This window comes from Catharus ustulatus, chromosome 12, assembly GCF_009819885.2.
Source record: "Catharus ustulatus isolate bCatUst1 chromosome 12, bCatUst1.pri.v2, whole genome shotgun sequence".
In the NCBI taxonomy this organism is placed as follows: domain Eukaryota; kingdom Metazoa; phylum Chordata; class Aves; order Passeriformes; family Turdidae; genus Catharus; species Catharus ustulatus.
The window spans coordinates 7,625,679-7,640,388 of NC_046232.1; the positions used below are offsets into that span (position 1 = coordinate 7,625,679).

The 14,710-nt window shown below is 42.7% G+C and overlaps 1 protein-coding gene across 14 annotated transcripts in view; it reads right to left on the minus strand.

Annotated features, from left to right (window-relative positions):
* Positions 1-2,100: 2,100 nt before the first annotated feature.
* Positions 2,101-14,710, minus strand: part of TCF12 (transcription factor 12) — a 162,397-nt gene continuing 149,787 nt past the window's right edge. For 11 of the 14 annotated variants that reach the window (XM_033071036.2, XM_033071038.2, XM_033071037.2 and 8 more), the window contains 5 exons: positions 11,156-11,270; positions 10,179-10,350; positions 9,014-9,246; positions 5,750-5,903; positions 2,101-4,384 (listed from right to left, as the gene is read on the minus strand). In XM_033071036.2, the coding sequence (XP_032926927.1) occupies positions 5,761-5,903; positions 9,014-9,246; positions 10,179-10,350; positions 11,156-11,270 (663 nt within the window). In that variant the 3' untranslated portion in view covers positions 2,101-4,384; positions 5,750-5,760. The remainder of the gene's footprint in view (positions 4,385-5,749; positions 5,904-9,013; positions 9,247-10,178; positions 10,351-11,155; positions 11,271-14,710) is intronic. The other 3 variants (XM_033071043.2, XM_033071040.2, XM_033071048.2) reach the window with 1 other exon arrangement.

The following is a 14,710-nucleotide window of genomic DNA, read 5'->3' on the forward strand; positions in this document are numbered from 1 at the left end:
CTCTATTTCACCTGAAATAAACAGAATTCCAAATATTAAGCCCAGCCACTGACTTTCTAACAGATCTGCCCTCCAGGATCAGTTATAATTACTATTTTGGGAAAGACTTTTATCTCAGCTGGTATAATTTTGTATAAGATTTTTTTTTAATCAGGTTTTATTTAACTGATGTTATTAATTGCATCAAAACATTTTAAAAATCAGGAGAATTAGGAGAATATTTAAAGGGATTCTGTTTACAGCCCAGACAATTTGCAGTCTCAGAGCCTGGCCTGGACAGTTTCTGACTGATACAAACAACCTGAGGTGCCTGCAGTGAGCAGCTGAAGCACTGAACAGGCACACACAGTGCTTGTGCTAGCAGTTGAGCACTGCATTTGTATCTTAACCAAGAAATAAACTCTCTCTGTTTTGCCAAGGCATCCCGGTTGACAGAGGGATTAACTTCAGTAAAACAAAGGTTAAACATACAAAATTACTCCCAAATAGCACTGACTTATCTGCTCTGTGGCAGCACAGAGCTGAGGGGGAGAGGAGAAGGGATTGCAGCAGTCTCCTTGTGGCACAGCTCTGCCCCAGCCTGGGAGACTTTCACCTCCTTGCCCTGGGCACAGGAGCAGCAGGAGCTGGGCCTGCCCTGCCCCAGGGACTCCCCTCCCTGCAGCCTGGCTTGGTGATGCCCTGGGAGCAGAGGCAGGAAGGTGCCAGCCTGCTCCTTCATCCCTGCTGGCCCCACCCTTCATATGCTGCCAGGCTTTAAAGTTTCCTCCTTTTGCAGGACATTTCAGTATCCACAGGCAAGGGGTATTAGGATGCACAAGGTATTGGTATTACAAACAAATAGCAGATTACCACCCACTGTCTTAGTTGTCTTCTACACAAGGTTCCATTTTACTTTTAATCTGCCATAATTTCTAGATGCTGGGGGAAAATGTTTAATTCTTAGGGAAATTTTAATTAATGAAAAATCCAAAATCTTTTTAGCAGCAACTACTCAGTAGCTGGAGGAAAATAAGGTAAAGTCCATTTTAAGACCTTCCCAATGCTTTAGATTTACAGGAGAGCTTTCCTACAATATTCCAAATGCTAATTCTAGAAGAACTGTATCTAACAAAGGTATTTCAACATGCATCTCTTTCACAAACACACACAAAAAAATCAAATGAAAAAAAAAAAAGGAACGTGGAAAAAATATGAAAGACTTGTGATCAGAAAGCATATGCAAACAGGACAGCATAAGTGTGGTAAAAGAAAAAGATGGGCAAATGGCCATTTTTACTCTTTCTGGAAGAAGTGACAAACTTTTAAGTCTGATTCAGAGAAGGGGAGTATTGATGCATGTTCAAAGGCTGGATTTAGAATTATTACTGGAGTAAAGTTCAAATTGGGAATGTGTGCTGGGGAAGGCACTGAGCATCTCTCCCACTGCTGCTGCTGAAGCCAAAGGGAGCCTGGCCTGGCTGGGTCTGAGCTCCCCTGTTTGGCCAGATCATGGCAGAGCTTTGTCTGTAACAAACCCTGATCTGCACTCTGGGCCCTACATCTCTCAGGGTACAAGGACAGGCAGTGGGAAGTGGTGCTGAGCACAGCAGCTGCACTGACACCCCACATTCAAACATCAGCACTGCACACAGAGGAGCTGGAGCTGCTTTTGTCTTTGATGTGCTTGAACTACAGACATCCTCCCCAACTTTCCACAAAACCTGCACAGATGCATCCATCAGTTCAGAAGTAACTTGGCACCGAACTTCCCTGCACAAAGGGGTCAGATCTAGGCAGCCTGTCTTCAGGACAGGCAGACAGGAGTGAGCTGTACAAGGGGCTGTGCCTGTGGGATCAGCTGCTCCTGCTTTGCTGTCTGCCTGTGAATCCCCTTCCTGCTCTGCAGCAAACACAGCTCAGGCACTGCTGCTCCTCAGGCACTGGGCATTTCTGGCCTGGCTTCACAGGAGCAACAACACTTGTGCCTGCAGCGTGCCCTGCTCCTTGAGAATGTGTCAGGCTTGGTTCTGATAAAGGCAGAAGAGAGTTTTGCTCTTTTTCAAGAAACACATTGCCTATGAGGAGAGAGAAATTTAAAAAACTCACTGATTTACCATGTTAAAAAAAGATGGCACATTTATTGCTACATAAATGTTATATACATAGTGTTTTCTGTTACATTGACAGAAATTTTTTGAACTTCTTGCTGCTGGTTGGAAAGGTTTATCAGCAATACCTTGAAATTTGACACAGGGTACAAATCTGCAATAAACCAACAATGGAAACTGGAGAACAAGATGAGAAGCAATTCATCTCGGACAATTAGCTCTTACAATACTCCATAGGTACTACACGGTATGCTAGAACCCTACTATGGTCTTACAATGCTATTGTAAATTTCTGATATTAATGAACAGGTTATGGTAAATAACCCTACATTTTTACTACCTAATATAGTAAAATAAAGTAAGAAACTTTTTACTGAAAACTTTTTTTGATTTCAAAAATCTAGAAAGAGTAATATTTAGAATTCAAGAAATTTTCTTACAAGATTATTGTATAAAAGACTAGCTACAGTGAAAAATAAGCCAAATGTTTTTTTCTTTCTATTTTATGAAGGAAAGCTTCTGGGCATACTGCAAAGTCTAATATAGCCAAAAAGACAACAAGCTTAGAAGGAAAAAGGCCAGGCAGTGGCACGTGATCACTTTCACACGTCATAAGCAACAAATTCCGTTTAGCTGATAAACACTGAAATGAAGAACAAGGCCACAGATATAATCAGGTGTTATTTGATGATATATGCAAATTAAAGTAATAGAAATGAGTCCACTAATTCCACAAACTGTTTTGTTAGGAACCATCCAAAACATGAGCTTAAATTCATTAGTTTATTTTATCAATCCATCTTTTGTTCTTTCAAATGAAATGACTTCATAAAAATTATAGTTTTGTTCCTGTTTCATGTGTGAACCAATTGCCAGTGATGAAAGATGCACTATATAAACAATAGCTCAGACAACCTTGGCTTAGGAAATTTCCTCCCATGGTCATTGCAGTGGAAGACAGTTTCCATGGAAGTTCAAAGGGATTTTAACCATTTCAACACACCTGTGACAAAGGAATACTTATGGACACTATTCTGGTGGAGAAACATTTAAAGGTTTAATGCTAATATGGCTTGGGACAGGGGTATTTGCATTTGATTCACACTATTTTTTCTCCACTGACAAGCCATACAACATGACATGATAGTTAACGTGTACAGGAAGGAAAAACTGGTGACCATTGCTCTTAAGATTCCATTACATAATAAGCCCACCTTGCTGGTGGTTATATCATCACACTACCTGCCACGGTGAATTCGAGATTTTACTATTCACCAAAGTTACAGCCTGAAAAAAATCTCCTTTGTATTTTAATGCATTTTGTGCTTACATACAGCTAACACTTTACATGTACTATATGTAGTACTTACTGCTCGGAAAACAAAGCAACTCTAACAAAGTAGATTCTCCCCACCCAATTTACACTTCACGTTACAAGCTTTACTATGAAGCCTAGAAGCCTAAAAAGGTTTTGTTTATAATTAGAAAAAAAAAATGTTTGAGGAAAGTCTGAGGGAAAATAAAAATCACTTTTTAAATCCAAGAAATGTTATGGTCACAGTATTGCTCCAGCCTGCAGCCTTCACGAGGCCTCTGAGTGGCTTGAGGCACAGAGCTCAGTATGGAAGGGGAACTGTGACCATAACTGTTCAGATTAACAGAGATCAAAAATAACATAAAATAAGCTATACCAAGGAATAGTTTCCTATTGCATGGAAAACACTAGTCATATGGCAAAAGGAGAGGAAAGGACAACAAAAGACTTTTCCCTTCCTTTTTTAAGACACTAATAGGTATGCTGGGAATGCTACGGGTCGACGGTTGTCACTGCTTTGTTCTCTGAATGTGAACAGCTTTAGTAAATGCTGGCATTCAGCTGAAATTTTATCAGCTTTTAACATGTTAACTTTTCCCTTTATATGTAGACCTTTACAGTTCCATAACAATAAATAAAATTTGTAGTTACAATGCATTTGTCAATTCAGTTTAGGCACAAGGCAACTTCCACAATGAGTGGAGAGATCACAACAGTCTCTGATTGTGCAGAAGCGACACACTGCTTGCAACAGAATGATATGTTCAGAGTATCTCATGGGCTGAAATTCTGTCTGAAGATCTTGTATCTTCACTCCTGATGCAGGTGTTGACCAGTAGCTTTGATCATAAGATTGCATTTGGGTTTCTTGCTTCAAGTGTTTTCTCCTGTCAGGTTTGTGTCTTCATATAATGTTAGTTGTCTGTGTCCTTGTGAAGAAAGGTCACCTTCTGTGTATCCTACCAATAATTCTGGAATTCTACAAAGAAATGCAGGAGAAGAAAAAGGTTATTAGGAAAAGAATAATCAAAAGCTTAGTATCAACACTAGAGACCTAATTTAAACTGGATTTGGTGGCATTTTCAGTTATTTAGGTGCAAAACAAAATCAGATTGAGAGACCCTGAAATCCCCTGATCCAGAGATATCCATCTTGAACATGATACATTGAAGAGATTACTCTAAAGAACCTTCTGTTGGGCCTCTCTGGCTATGGGAGAGAGAATAATCTGCACATCTCAGACCTTCAATTTGTGTCTGCATTTGCTCTCCAAACCAAGCAGGAGACAGTGCCAAGTTCACTCCCTCCTGAAGGTAAATTGCCATGTTCCTGTACAGTCTTTTCTGTCAACTTCAGTCAACCCACAAAGTTACTGCTATTAAAAAAAGCAAAAACACCAAACATTTGAAAGTGGTTTTTTTGTATTTATATGGCAAGAACAGACTAAGTTGGCTATAAATCAAAAATTACCTTACAATTCCAAAGTAGCCAACTGCTCTTGTATAAAATAAATCAGATAAATTCAAAGCATTAAAAATTGTAATATACACAACAACAAGAAACCTCCCAAAACATAAAATTTAGTAAAGTTCTAGATTGAAACAAGGGCACTGAACCCAGTTTTTATTCTTTTTGAAAGTGGTAACAGCCCTACTGGAATACTCGATTTTTTTCCTTTCAAAGTCAAGGTTTCACAACTATTTAAGAAAATCAACAACAACATGCATAAACCCAAAAGACTGATATTCCTGCAGGGCCTCCCCATCAGAGTGTTTAAACGAGATGTTACATACTGGGTTACACTGCAAAGCTGCAAACATTACTTTTAAATTTTAACTATGTTCACCAATACAGAGCGTGACTTCAGACAGTTCCCAGTCTCTGTTGGGCAAATGAGAGGAGTTAGAATGACTGGCCTTGAGCCAGAGAGCAAATCTCTCCGGGATGAGGAGTCCCTGAAACTGTATCAGCACTGGGAAACAATAAGTGGATTTTTAAATGAACTAATGTCATATTTAGACCATTTAAAGATGTATAATTCATCTTTATTAAGCTTGGCTTATCTAGCAAGCTGTTCACTGTTCCTCTGATGCCATGCCAAGAAGGCCACCTGAGCCAAGAGACGTAGCCATTGGCAACAAGGCACGAAAATAAAGAGACTGACGACAATTTCTTGGGGTTTTATTATAAACCCAAACAAATCTGCAGCCTTCTGCTTCTGCTGAGAGAAGTGAAAGCACAGAGAAGTCTGGTGCTGCTGGCAGCTCAGGGTCTAAACCCACCCTGTGCAGGTGTCTCCCCCACTGGAGCCAGCGGCAGCAGCAAGAGCCGTGCCCTGACGTACCTGGCTGGTGTTCACATATGACCCATAGGGTTGGTAGTTTCACTCAGGCCAGGGTGGCTTCCTGGGTGTGCTGTTGGTGGCTCTGCCGATACGGCAGAAACTTTTTCTTCTTCCCTTCTCTTAAGGCAGGCTGCTTTAGGGTTTAGGTTTCGTTCTGTAACAGAAAAAATCAGAGTTCTTAATATCCCACATGCTGACACCATGGGCAGTATCGATTCATGAACCCTGGAGTAAAAATAGCTCTGCAGCTTCCCTCTTCAGCTGCTGACACCCCCTGCTCACCCACAGGTGTCCAAAACTGCACACAATCACTACTGAAAGTCCTGCCAGACAGCTCCTAAACTGGTATTTAAAAAAAACAAAGAGACAAAAAGCCAAACCCAAACCTTTCCGGTAGCCTACACACACCTTCAGAAACTTTTAATAAGCACCTTCTTTATCAGCATTAAGACACTGAAGTGCTAAACGAGAACTGCCTGTAATTAACAATATAATATAATGAAATTTATCCATTTTGTTGGTAGGCTGAAGTCTTACCGACCTTGCTGACATCCCACTAGTTTTAGTAACGTTGCTGCTTCTTTCTGCCCAGTAAGTATTAGCCAGCTGTTAGGGCACAGGAGGCAGCACACCCTGAATGGATATTCTGATCAGCCTCAATCTGTGAAATCACCTTCTGCCCATCTTGGTTCAATCAAAAGACTGTGATGACAGTCACATACAGCAGGAGCATTATTTTTTTTCCAAACCCTATTTCCTCTCACATTAAAGTCACTATTTTATAATAACCAGCTGTTGACCAGCTATCGAGGTATTTTCATCAGTGTGTTTCCACTTCCCCACTTAGCTTCAATAGATGTAGATTTGGATCTCATTTCCAACTAATGACAGTTTCTAGAAGTCAGCTGTTCCTGTTCTTCAAAATGGCTTTTCATGAATCAAATGCAGAAGATGTAAATCACAGGGGTCCAAAAGACACACACAAAAAACATGTAATACAGTCCACTGTGGAATTTAATCAACATTTTAAGGTATATTTAAGTTATTTTCTCGCTGTCAGTGCATTCTGTTTTGCAGTTGGAGATGGTAGATACAATTATAATTGCAAGAAGTCTGCCAAAACTGAACAGACAGCACAAGCCCTTCTCTTGCACTGCACAGGCACCCCTCTAGTAACTGCAGTTTACTGACCCCTGTGCATTTCAGCTCATCTGACAGAGACTATTTTGGATGGACTTGATAGTTCTGCTGTCACCAAAGTCATTATCAACAGCCTCCTACTGCATTTCCTTAAGGATGAGCACTCCTAAAGAGTCTACTGGAAAAAAAACCTCAAAACTGCTAACTTTCCCTAATCACAGTTTTCTTTGTCTAACTGTGGCTTGCCTTGAAGTTTTAAAGATTTAATTATGCAGAAACTTTGAAAGGAAGTTAATTTACAGTGATTTAGGAAATGGAGATAAAACCCCTAGCCTACACTGAGAGCTTAAATCTGAAATGGTTCATTTTGAATAGCACCAATCACAAAATGAGAAGCTTCATTACCAGCAGAGAGAGGAAATTGTTTATGCAATTACATAAAGCACTGTGCAAGCTCCCGTGGGTGTCACACAAAGCTCTGGTCACTCCCTCACAGGAACAGGTGCACAGGGGGACAAACGGGACCAGGGCCTCTCTCCTTCCCAGCGCCGGCCCCAGACACACGGAGCACAGGGAAAGCGAGCAAGGGAAGTTCTCCACTTACCCTGCCTGGACAGTGGGGCCAGTTTAGCTGTTAGCTCACTGAAAAAAAGCTTTATACCATAGACACCAGGGCTGGAAGCCCTCTGACCAAGGCAGAGTTATTTTATTAACTTGAAGTTTCCTGTGAATTACAGAATCTGTGAAAGCACGAGATGGAATTGCTTTTAAAACACCAAAACCCACGCTTGATTCATGTCTCTCTGACTTCACAATACTCAACCTTATCTTCTAGACCACAGCAAGCATTTTCAGACCAGAACAGTGCCCGAGATCTAAGTCTCAGAGATGCTAAACTGGGTTTTACAACGGCCCCAGCTGCTGTCTCATCAGCAGAACAGTTGCTCTGTGCCTTAGAAGAGCTCTGGTTGGAGACAGTGTGTTCCTTTACTGTCAACTGGATCAGAAAAATGCCTGAAAACACAGCATCTCGTCCTTACTGCATGAAGTACATAAGTTTGTGTTAAGTGAGTTATTTAGTCACTTTCAATAAACTTCTAACTGTTGCTTGGATCTTCTGTGCAAAATACAAGCAACAAATGAGAAAAAGGAAGTAAAAATGAGTTACACAAAAATAAAACATTGTTAGCACTCAGTGACACCAGTGATTCAGAGATGTAGTGCATTCAGCAGATACAGTCACTGACATATCCACATCTCAGACTTTTCCTTGATGCACTTCCATCACTGAGGCACTAAGAAAGGTGGCTGCTAATGAGTCCCAAACTGCAAAACACGAGGACACTCATTTGGGAAGTGCCACCCCCACAGAATGAGACTATTTCTCTTGGAAGGATCTCCCAGCCACCATCCAGTCTGACTCAGGGCTGGCCAAAAGTTTGAGTAAGGTGCCCCAGAACTTCAACATGTCTTTAATAAAAGTAGACAAGGAGATTAAAAGTCAACTGTGGCTTCACCAACAGAAGAGTTGAAGAACCAAATGTGATTCCCAGAACCATCTCTCCTTATGAGAATGAATGGCACAAAGCAGTTTTCCTTCTGCATCTACCAGCAGGCCTATTGTTTCTTTCTTGGAAAAATTTAAAGGAATTAGAGAAAGAAGATTCATGAAAACCCAGCCCTGATTCAATCAGGGTAGAAGTTTCCTCCCTCCCCAGTACATGTTTAATGCAAAAACTTCAGAAAACACAAAGAAATTCACTGCATTTTAACATTTCAATTATGTAGAGTTCATCCTAAAACGGATATCTTATTGTTGCTAAAGCTTTTCTACCACCAAACAAGTGCTTGTTACAATTTAAAACAAGATATATCAATCTTTTAATTAGACGCCGCCTTGAAAACTTAAGTGAAGAGTGAACAGGAAAAGAAAGATCCAAGTATAAACCTTATGGTGCTCCCCTTTTTAAAAGAAGCAATTCTTTGCTTTTTCTAAAGAATTTCAGCATTGTTACAGAACAGCAAATACACTTTCAGCAGCTCGTGCATCTGGCTGAGCAGGTTTCAAGAGCTTCGCTCCATGGACGAAGCTGCCCCAGGCTGCCCCAGCCCCAGACCACTGACCTCTCACTTGCTGCTCCAGGCTGAGGATCACAGCCACAGCCTGGTGGAGGATGAGCAGCTTCGTCTGCGGCTTCTCGCTCTTGAGGTGCAGCTGGCACATGCGGCCCAGCTCCTTGAACGCCTCGTTAATGTCTCGCACACGCAAACGCTCCCGCGCGTTGTTCGCCATCCTTCTCTCCTTCTCTCTTTCTATTTTCTGCTCTGGGTTTAAATCCTCATCTTCGTTAGTACTGCTGCAAGGAAGCAAATGGAACAGGATATTGAAATAGCACTGGTATTTCAAACAAGTGATTGTGGTGCTGACTCTAATGAATAATACAATAAAGTTTTTGCTATTTCCCAATACATCAGCTTATATAAAACCGCATTCAAGGAATTTCAGTTTCATGTGCTTATTTAAGAGTTTTACTTTTGTTAAATACCACAGTGGCCAATTTTAGAACTATTTTTTCTTCTACAACTCAGTGTAGAGCTAAACAGTTATATTTAGAATTCTTGAACTGCCTCAAATGATATTAAGTTTTTTAATATAGGTTCATCCAATTTATTCTAAAACTGTGCAAAACCTCTGTTCTAATAAAATTAACACACTAAAATGCCATCAAATACGTGCTCATACAGATTATGCTGCCTGTGGTTGCAAAATTCTGATTGTTTACTGTTATCTCAAATTTCAGTGCTTGTATCAGGACTACCAGGCGGACCCAGAAGCATTTACCCAGTGTCAGCTCCAGTTTCGTGGTTTGGGAGAGGATAAAGTGCTACAAGAGGACACATAGCCACAGTGTTTCACCTCAGGCTCCAGGTCAGGAGCTGGAGCTCTCCACTGCCACAGACTCAATCTAAAAGGGCAGCCCTGCGCCAGGTACAAGGCATCACTGATTTCTGACACTGTCCCATGCTCTGTGCTCAATCTTTTGCTGCTACATGTACAGGCAGACATTAGGCATGGCATAGCATAAGGCAATGCACACTTGACAGATTATTTTCCCAGCAAATCCTCTACCTTGTATTTAAATATACAGATACCATTAACTTTCAGCTGCCTATTGGTGTATGCACTGCAGTAACACAAAAGCCTTGCAATAAATTTATCAAATGTAAGGACAACATGCTACTGAGAATTATCAAAGCACAGATTGCCCAGGTTATGTCAGCAACGCACCTTGTTCTGCCTCTGGATGAGACCTTGATATCCTTCTGGGAGGACTCGTCATCTGATTTCATGTCATCTGATGAGGGGGGTTCATGGATATTTTCATCCTTCTCCTTATGTTCAGACTTGATTTCTGTTGGACCAATAGCCACAGACTGGCTCTGTAAGCCACCTGACAGTGCTGCAAGCAACCAGAGAGCAGAGTGAGTGTCACAGAACTGAAACACTGCACTGAACAGATAATGGCAGTGAGGGGCCAGAGCCGAGCACGAGTCTGGGGAGACAACAGGAAGAACTAACAGAAACAAGAAATCCTGGCAACAGTGCTGTACTTGGACATGTGTCACGGGTTATAAAGCAATCACAGCTCACAAAGCAGCTTGATTGGTAACAGCTCAGTCAAAGGAAAACACTGTTTAAGACAAAAGGACATTGAGTGAAGTAAGGAAATTTGCACCTGATGTCTGGGCTGCAAATTTAAGGGCAGAGCTGCACTGACATTGAGGCTTGGGTTTAGGCTGAATGTGCAACACCCCCTAAATGGTGCTAGCATGCTAATAAAGGAGCTGACTTCAGTTTTCTGCAGTTTACTTCTTCAGCTAAAAATGGAAGGAACTGTAAACACGGGTGTGGAATGACCTCCTTCCACTGGCTGTGCTGAACTCTGGTCTCAGCCCACTCCACAGCTTTCCTGGCTGACTGGGAAATGGCTGCAGCTCTGCAAGTGGATAATGGCCCTTAAACTGGAGGGATGTGGCTATAATGCAGCCTTGTCATGAAATTATATTGGATTAATTGAGGGATACCCTCAAAATTGTTGCAGGAGTCCCTAACAGTGGTGGTGTATCAGATTTGTTATTAATTTTTATTTTTCAACATTATCTATGCCCCTATCTCTTGCACTGATGCCATTTTACCAAGATCTACAGCCTCACTGGCTCTGAACTACTGCAGACCCTGTCCAGCATTGAAGCCAAGAAAGTTACCTCTGTAGCTGTCTTGTGTTTTATGATTTAGTTCTGTGCTCTGAGCAGAAACTGTACTGGGAAGAACTGAATGGTTGCTGTTGAGGCTGACACCTTCTTCCCGGTGAGTCCCAACCTAAAGCAAGGCAAAGCAAAGATTTCTATTAAAGATGTGATTCAAAGAAATAGTCCAAAAACAGAAGTTTAAAACACTGAAAGTAGATTAGAGACCAGAGGTAAAATTCTCACTGAGCAAAGGAAACATTGATTGATGCTGTTACACTGAAACACCTGATTACATCTAACTGGACTGGGCCGTATCTCAAGCAGTGACCAATCCTGTTTGGAATAAAATAATCCAGGTATCTAACTATTCTTACCACCTACTTGCTTATCTATTCCTTCATAAAACATCATAATTTAATTTCTGAGCAGCAAGCATTGAGATGAAGAGTCTTGAAAAATTCTAATTTTGCATAAACTTGAATTAATGATACTTATGTGAGACATCTTTGAGTGTGCATACCTAACCTGAAGAGGCAACTTGTTAAAAAACTGCTGCTCAATACAGAATACTGTCATCAACTTCTATTAAAAAATATTTGTTTAAGAAAAAAGAGGTAAAGATACACTGCCTGTATTTAAATAATTTGGAACACTGACTATTTAAAGCTTTTGATTTCTAAAGGCACAAAAGTCCTTAAACATTTATAATATAACCAACATAATACAATTAAACAGTTAAAAAATGAACAAAGATGAGGGATTCTACTATTATTTGTATAGTTACAAAAACTGGCTACAGATGAAGCTTTTTATTGAAACAGTAGCAAACATGTCAACTAGAAGATTAAGCCTTTAATTAAATAGGTTTATTGCCTGGAGTTACACATGAGAACCACTGTTTTTCAATAAATCCTTCAATCCTAGTAAACTGCTGAGCTTTGAATCCCTCTTGAGTAATTAATGCAGCTTTTACCTTTCATGTCTTAGTATGGGTTTTACCCAGAGAGAGATAAATACCCTTATGCAAGTTTATCCTTTGTTTAATATACACTTGTTCCTGTAAGCTAATGCACAGGAACAAAAAAAGAAAGGGGGAACCACCCCTCCTCAACAACCCACAGCTAATATCAGGTCATTCCGGGCTGCTATTTGTATCCATTGTTCTGCAGAAAATCTCCTCTTGTATACTGTGGAATATCTGTTGCTATTTCAAGTATATTTTATCTTCCTCTGCGTGTAATAGGCTTTGTTTGTGAGAAATTCTGCTCTGGATACAGTTGGCCTAGCTCCTGCAAGAGTCATGAACTGCCTGGGAGGGAAGAGCTGAGCCCGGGTCTTTCAGCCCAAGCGACAGAACTCTGAAACTGGAACACAGAGATCATTCTCACTCTGAACTTTTCAAACAGAGTCTTTCCCTAATTCTGCCTTGCAGGTTGTGTGTTTTATTTTCTTTTTCTGGTCATGCTTAGTCCTAACACTTGAGGGTGCTTTTATTCAAGCTACAGACTATTAATTGTTTCAGGGCCAGGTCTGTTTCAAAATCTACTGCTTAAAAAAGGCAAAACTTTCTTAAAGCTGTGTACAAACATAGCAGCTGCCAGAACCCAACTTTCAAATCTAGAGCTAATCTAAAGGCAATAGATTAGCAAATCAGTTCTGATAAAAGCAGAGAATAGATTCGAAATAAAACCTGAATTCAAGCCATGTTCCAAACCTTTGAAACCAAGATGTACAAATTAAAAGCATACAATTTAGATTAACAGGATTTACACAGAAATTTTAAGAGCTAAAATGTTACAAAACTGACCTTAACACTGACTCTTATCTGTGATCTGAGATACCAGAAAATCCAATCTGGCAAACAAAAAACCCAAACAAAATGACATGCTGAAAATCACTGCAATCCCTTGTAGAGGCCAACAGCTCTGTTTGTTACACTTAAAACTGATCGGTGGCTACTTCAAGCTACCGAAGATTCAAGTATCTTAAACACCGAGTTCCGAAAATTTAGTTTGCTCTCCTTTCCCTGGACTCGCACTGCACAGAGAAAGGGCTCTCCCCATCTGCATTTCAATGGAGCACAGCCTCGGCCTTCCTTTAACTCTTCTGAAAGGCGGCCGGGGCCATCAGCTCCGCGGCGCTCGGAACAAACGAGCTCTCGACGTGTTTTATTGCTATTATTTACAAGCGATTCGCAGTCGGGCGCTTTCCTAGCGCCAAGGGCCGGCTCCGGGGGCAGCGAGCGGCTCCCGCGGTGCCCGAGCGGGCGCGGGGATGGCGGCGCTGCCGCGGCTCCCGAGCGCTCCCCATTTCCATAGAGCCGCGGCCCCGGCCCGCGGGGCTCGGAGCTCCTCTCCAAAGACACCTAACTCGGACTCAGCGCATTCTCTCTGGCGCCAAGCCAGCCTTGTTTCCATGGTCTCTCCTCCCAAGCAAAGCTCGAAGCTTCCCAGGCACACAAAATGGGAGACAAACGGAAGGCAGGCAGAGCACTCAGTGTGCGGGGAGAACACAGCGGTGAGGAGTGATCAGGGCAAGGCACAGTGCTCGGGATGTGCTGGGAGCAGTGACCAGGGCAGGCACAGTGCTCGGGATGTGCTTGGGAGCAGTGACCAGGGCAGGCACAGTGCTCAGGATGTGCTGGGAGCAGTGACCAGGGCAGGCACAGTGCTCGGGATGTGCTGTGAGCAGTGACCAGGGCAGGCACAGTGCTCAGGATGTGCTGGGAGCAGTGACCAGGGCAGGCACAGTGCTCAGGATGTGCTGGGAGCAGTGACCAGGGCAGGCACAGTGCTCAGGATGTGCTGGGAGCAGTGACCAGGGCAGGCACAGTGCTCGGGATGTGCTGTGAGCAGTGACCAGGACAGGCACAGGGATGTGCTGTGAGCAGTGACCAGGACAGGCACAGGGATGTGCTGTGAGCAGTGACCAGGGCAGGCACAGTGCTCAGGATGTGCTTGGGAGCAGTGACCAGGGCAGGCACAGTGCTCAGGATGTGCTGGGAGCAGTGACCAGGGCAGGCACAGTGCTCAGGATGTGCTGTGAGCAGTGACCAGGGCAGGCACAGTGCTGAGGATGTGCTGGGAGCAGTGACCAGGGCAGGCACAGTGCTCAGGATGTGCTGGGAGCAGTGACCAGGGCAGGCACAGTGCTCGGGATGTGCTGGGAGCAGTGACCAGGGCAGGCACAGGGATGTGCTGGGAGCAGTGACCAGGGCAGGCACAGGGATGTGCTGGGAGCAGTGACCAGCATGGGCACAGTGCTCAGGATGTGCTGGGAGCAGTGACCAGGGCAGGCACAGGGATGTGCTGTGAGCAGTGACCAGGGCAGGCACAGTGCTCAGGATGTGCTGGGAGCAGTGACCAGGGCAGGCACAGTGCCCGGTACCACCCTGCTCACATCACTGCCCTTTACCTGCTTCCTGCATACAATGCCAACACAACACAGGCTGGCATCCAGTGCAATCACAAAAACCTTCCCCCTTCAGTAACCCCAGTCCTGTTACAAGAGTGTATGTTGTTGTAATTTACCAGGTCAACTGTATTAATTTTTATGCATTTCAAGAAAGTC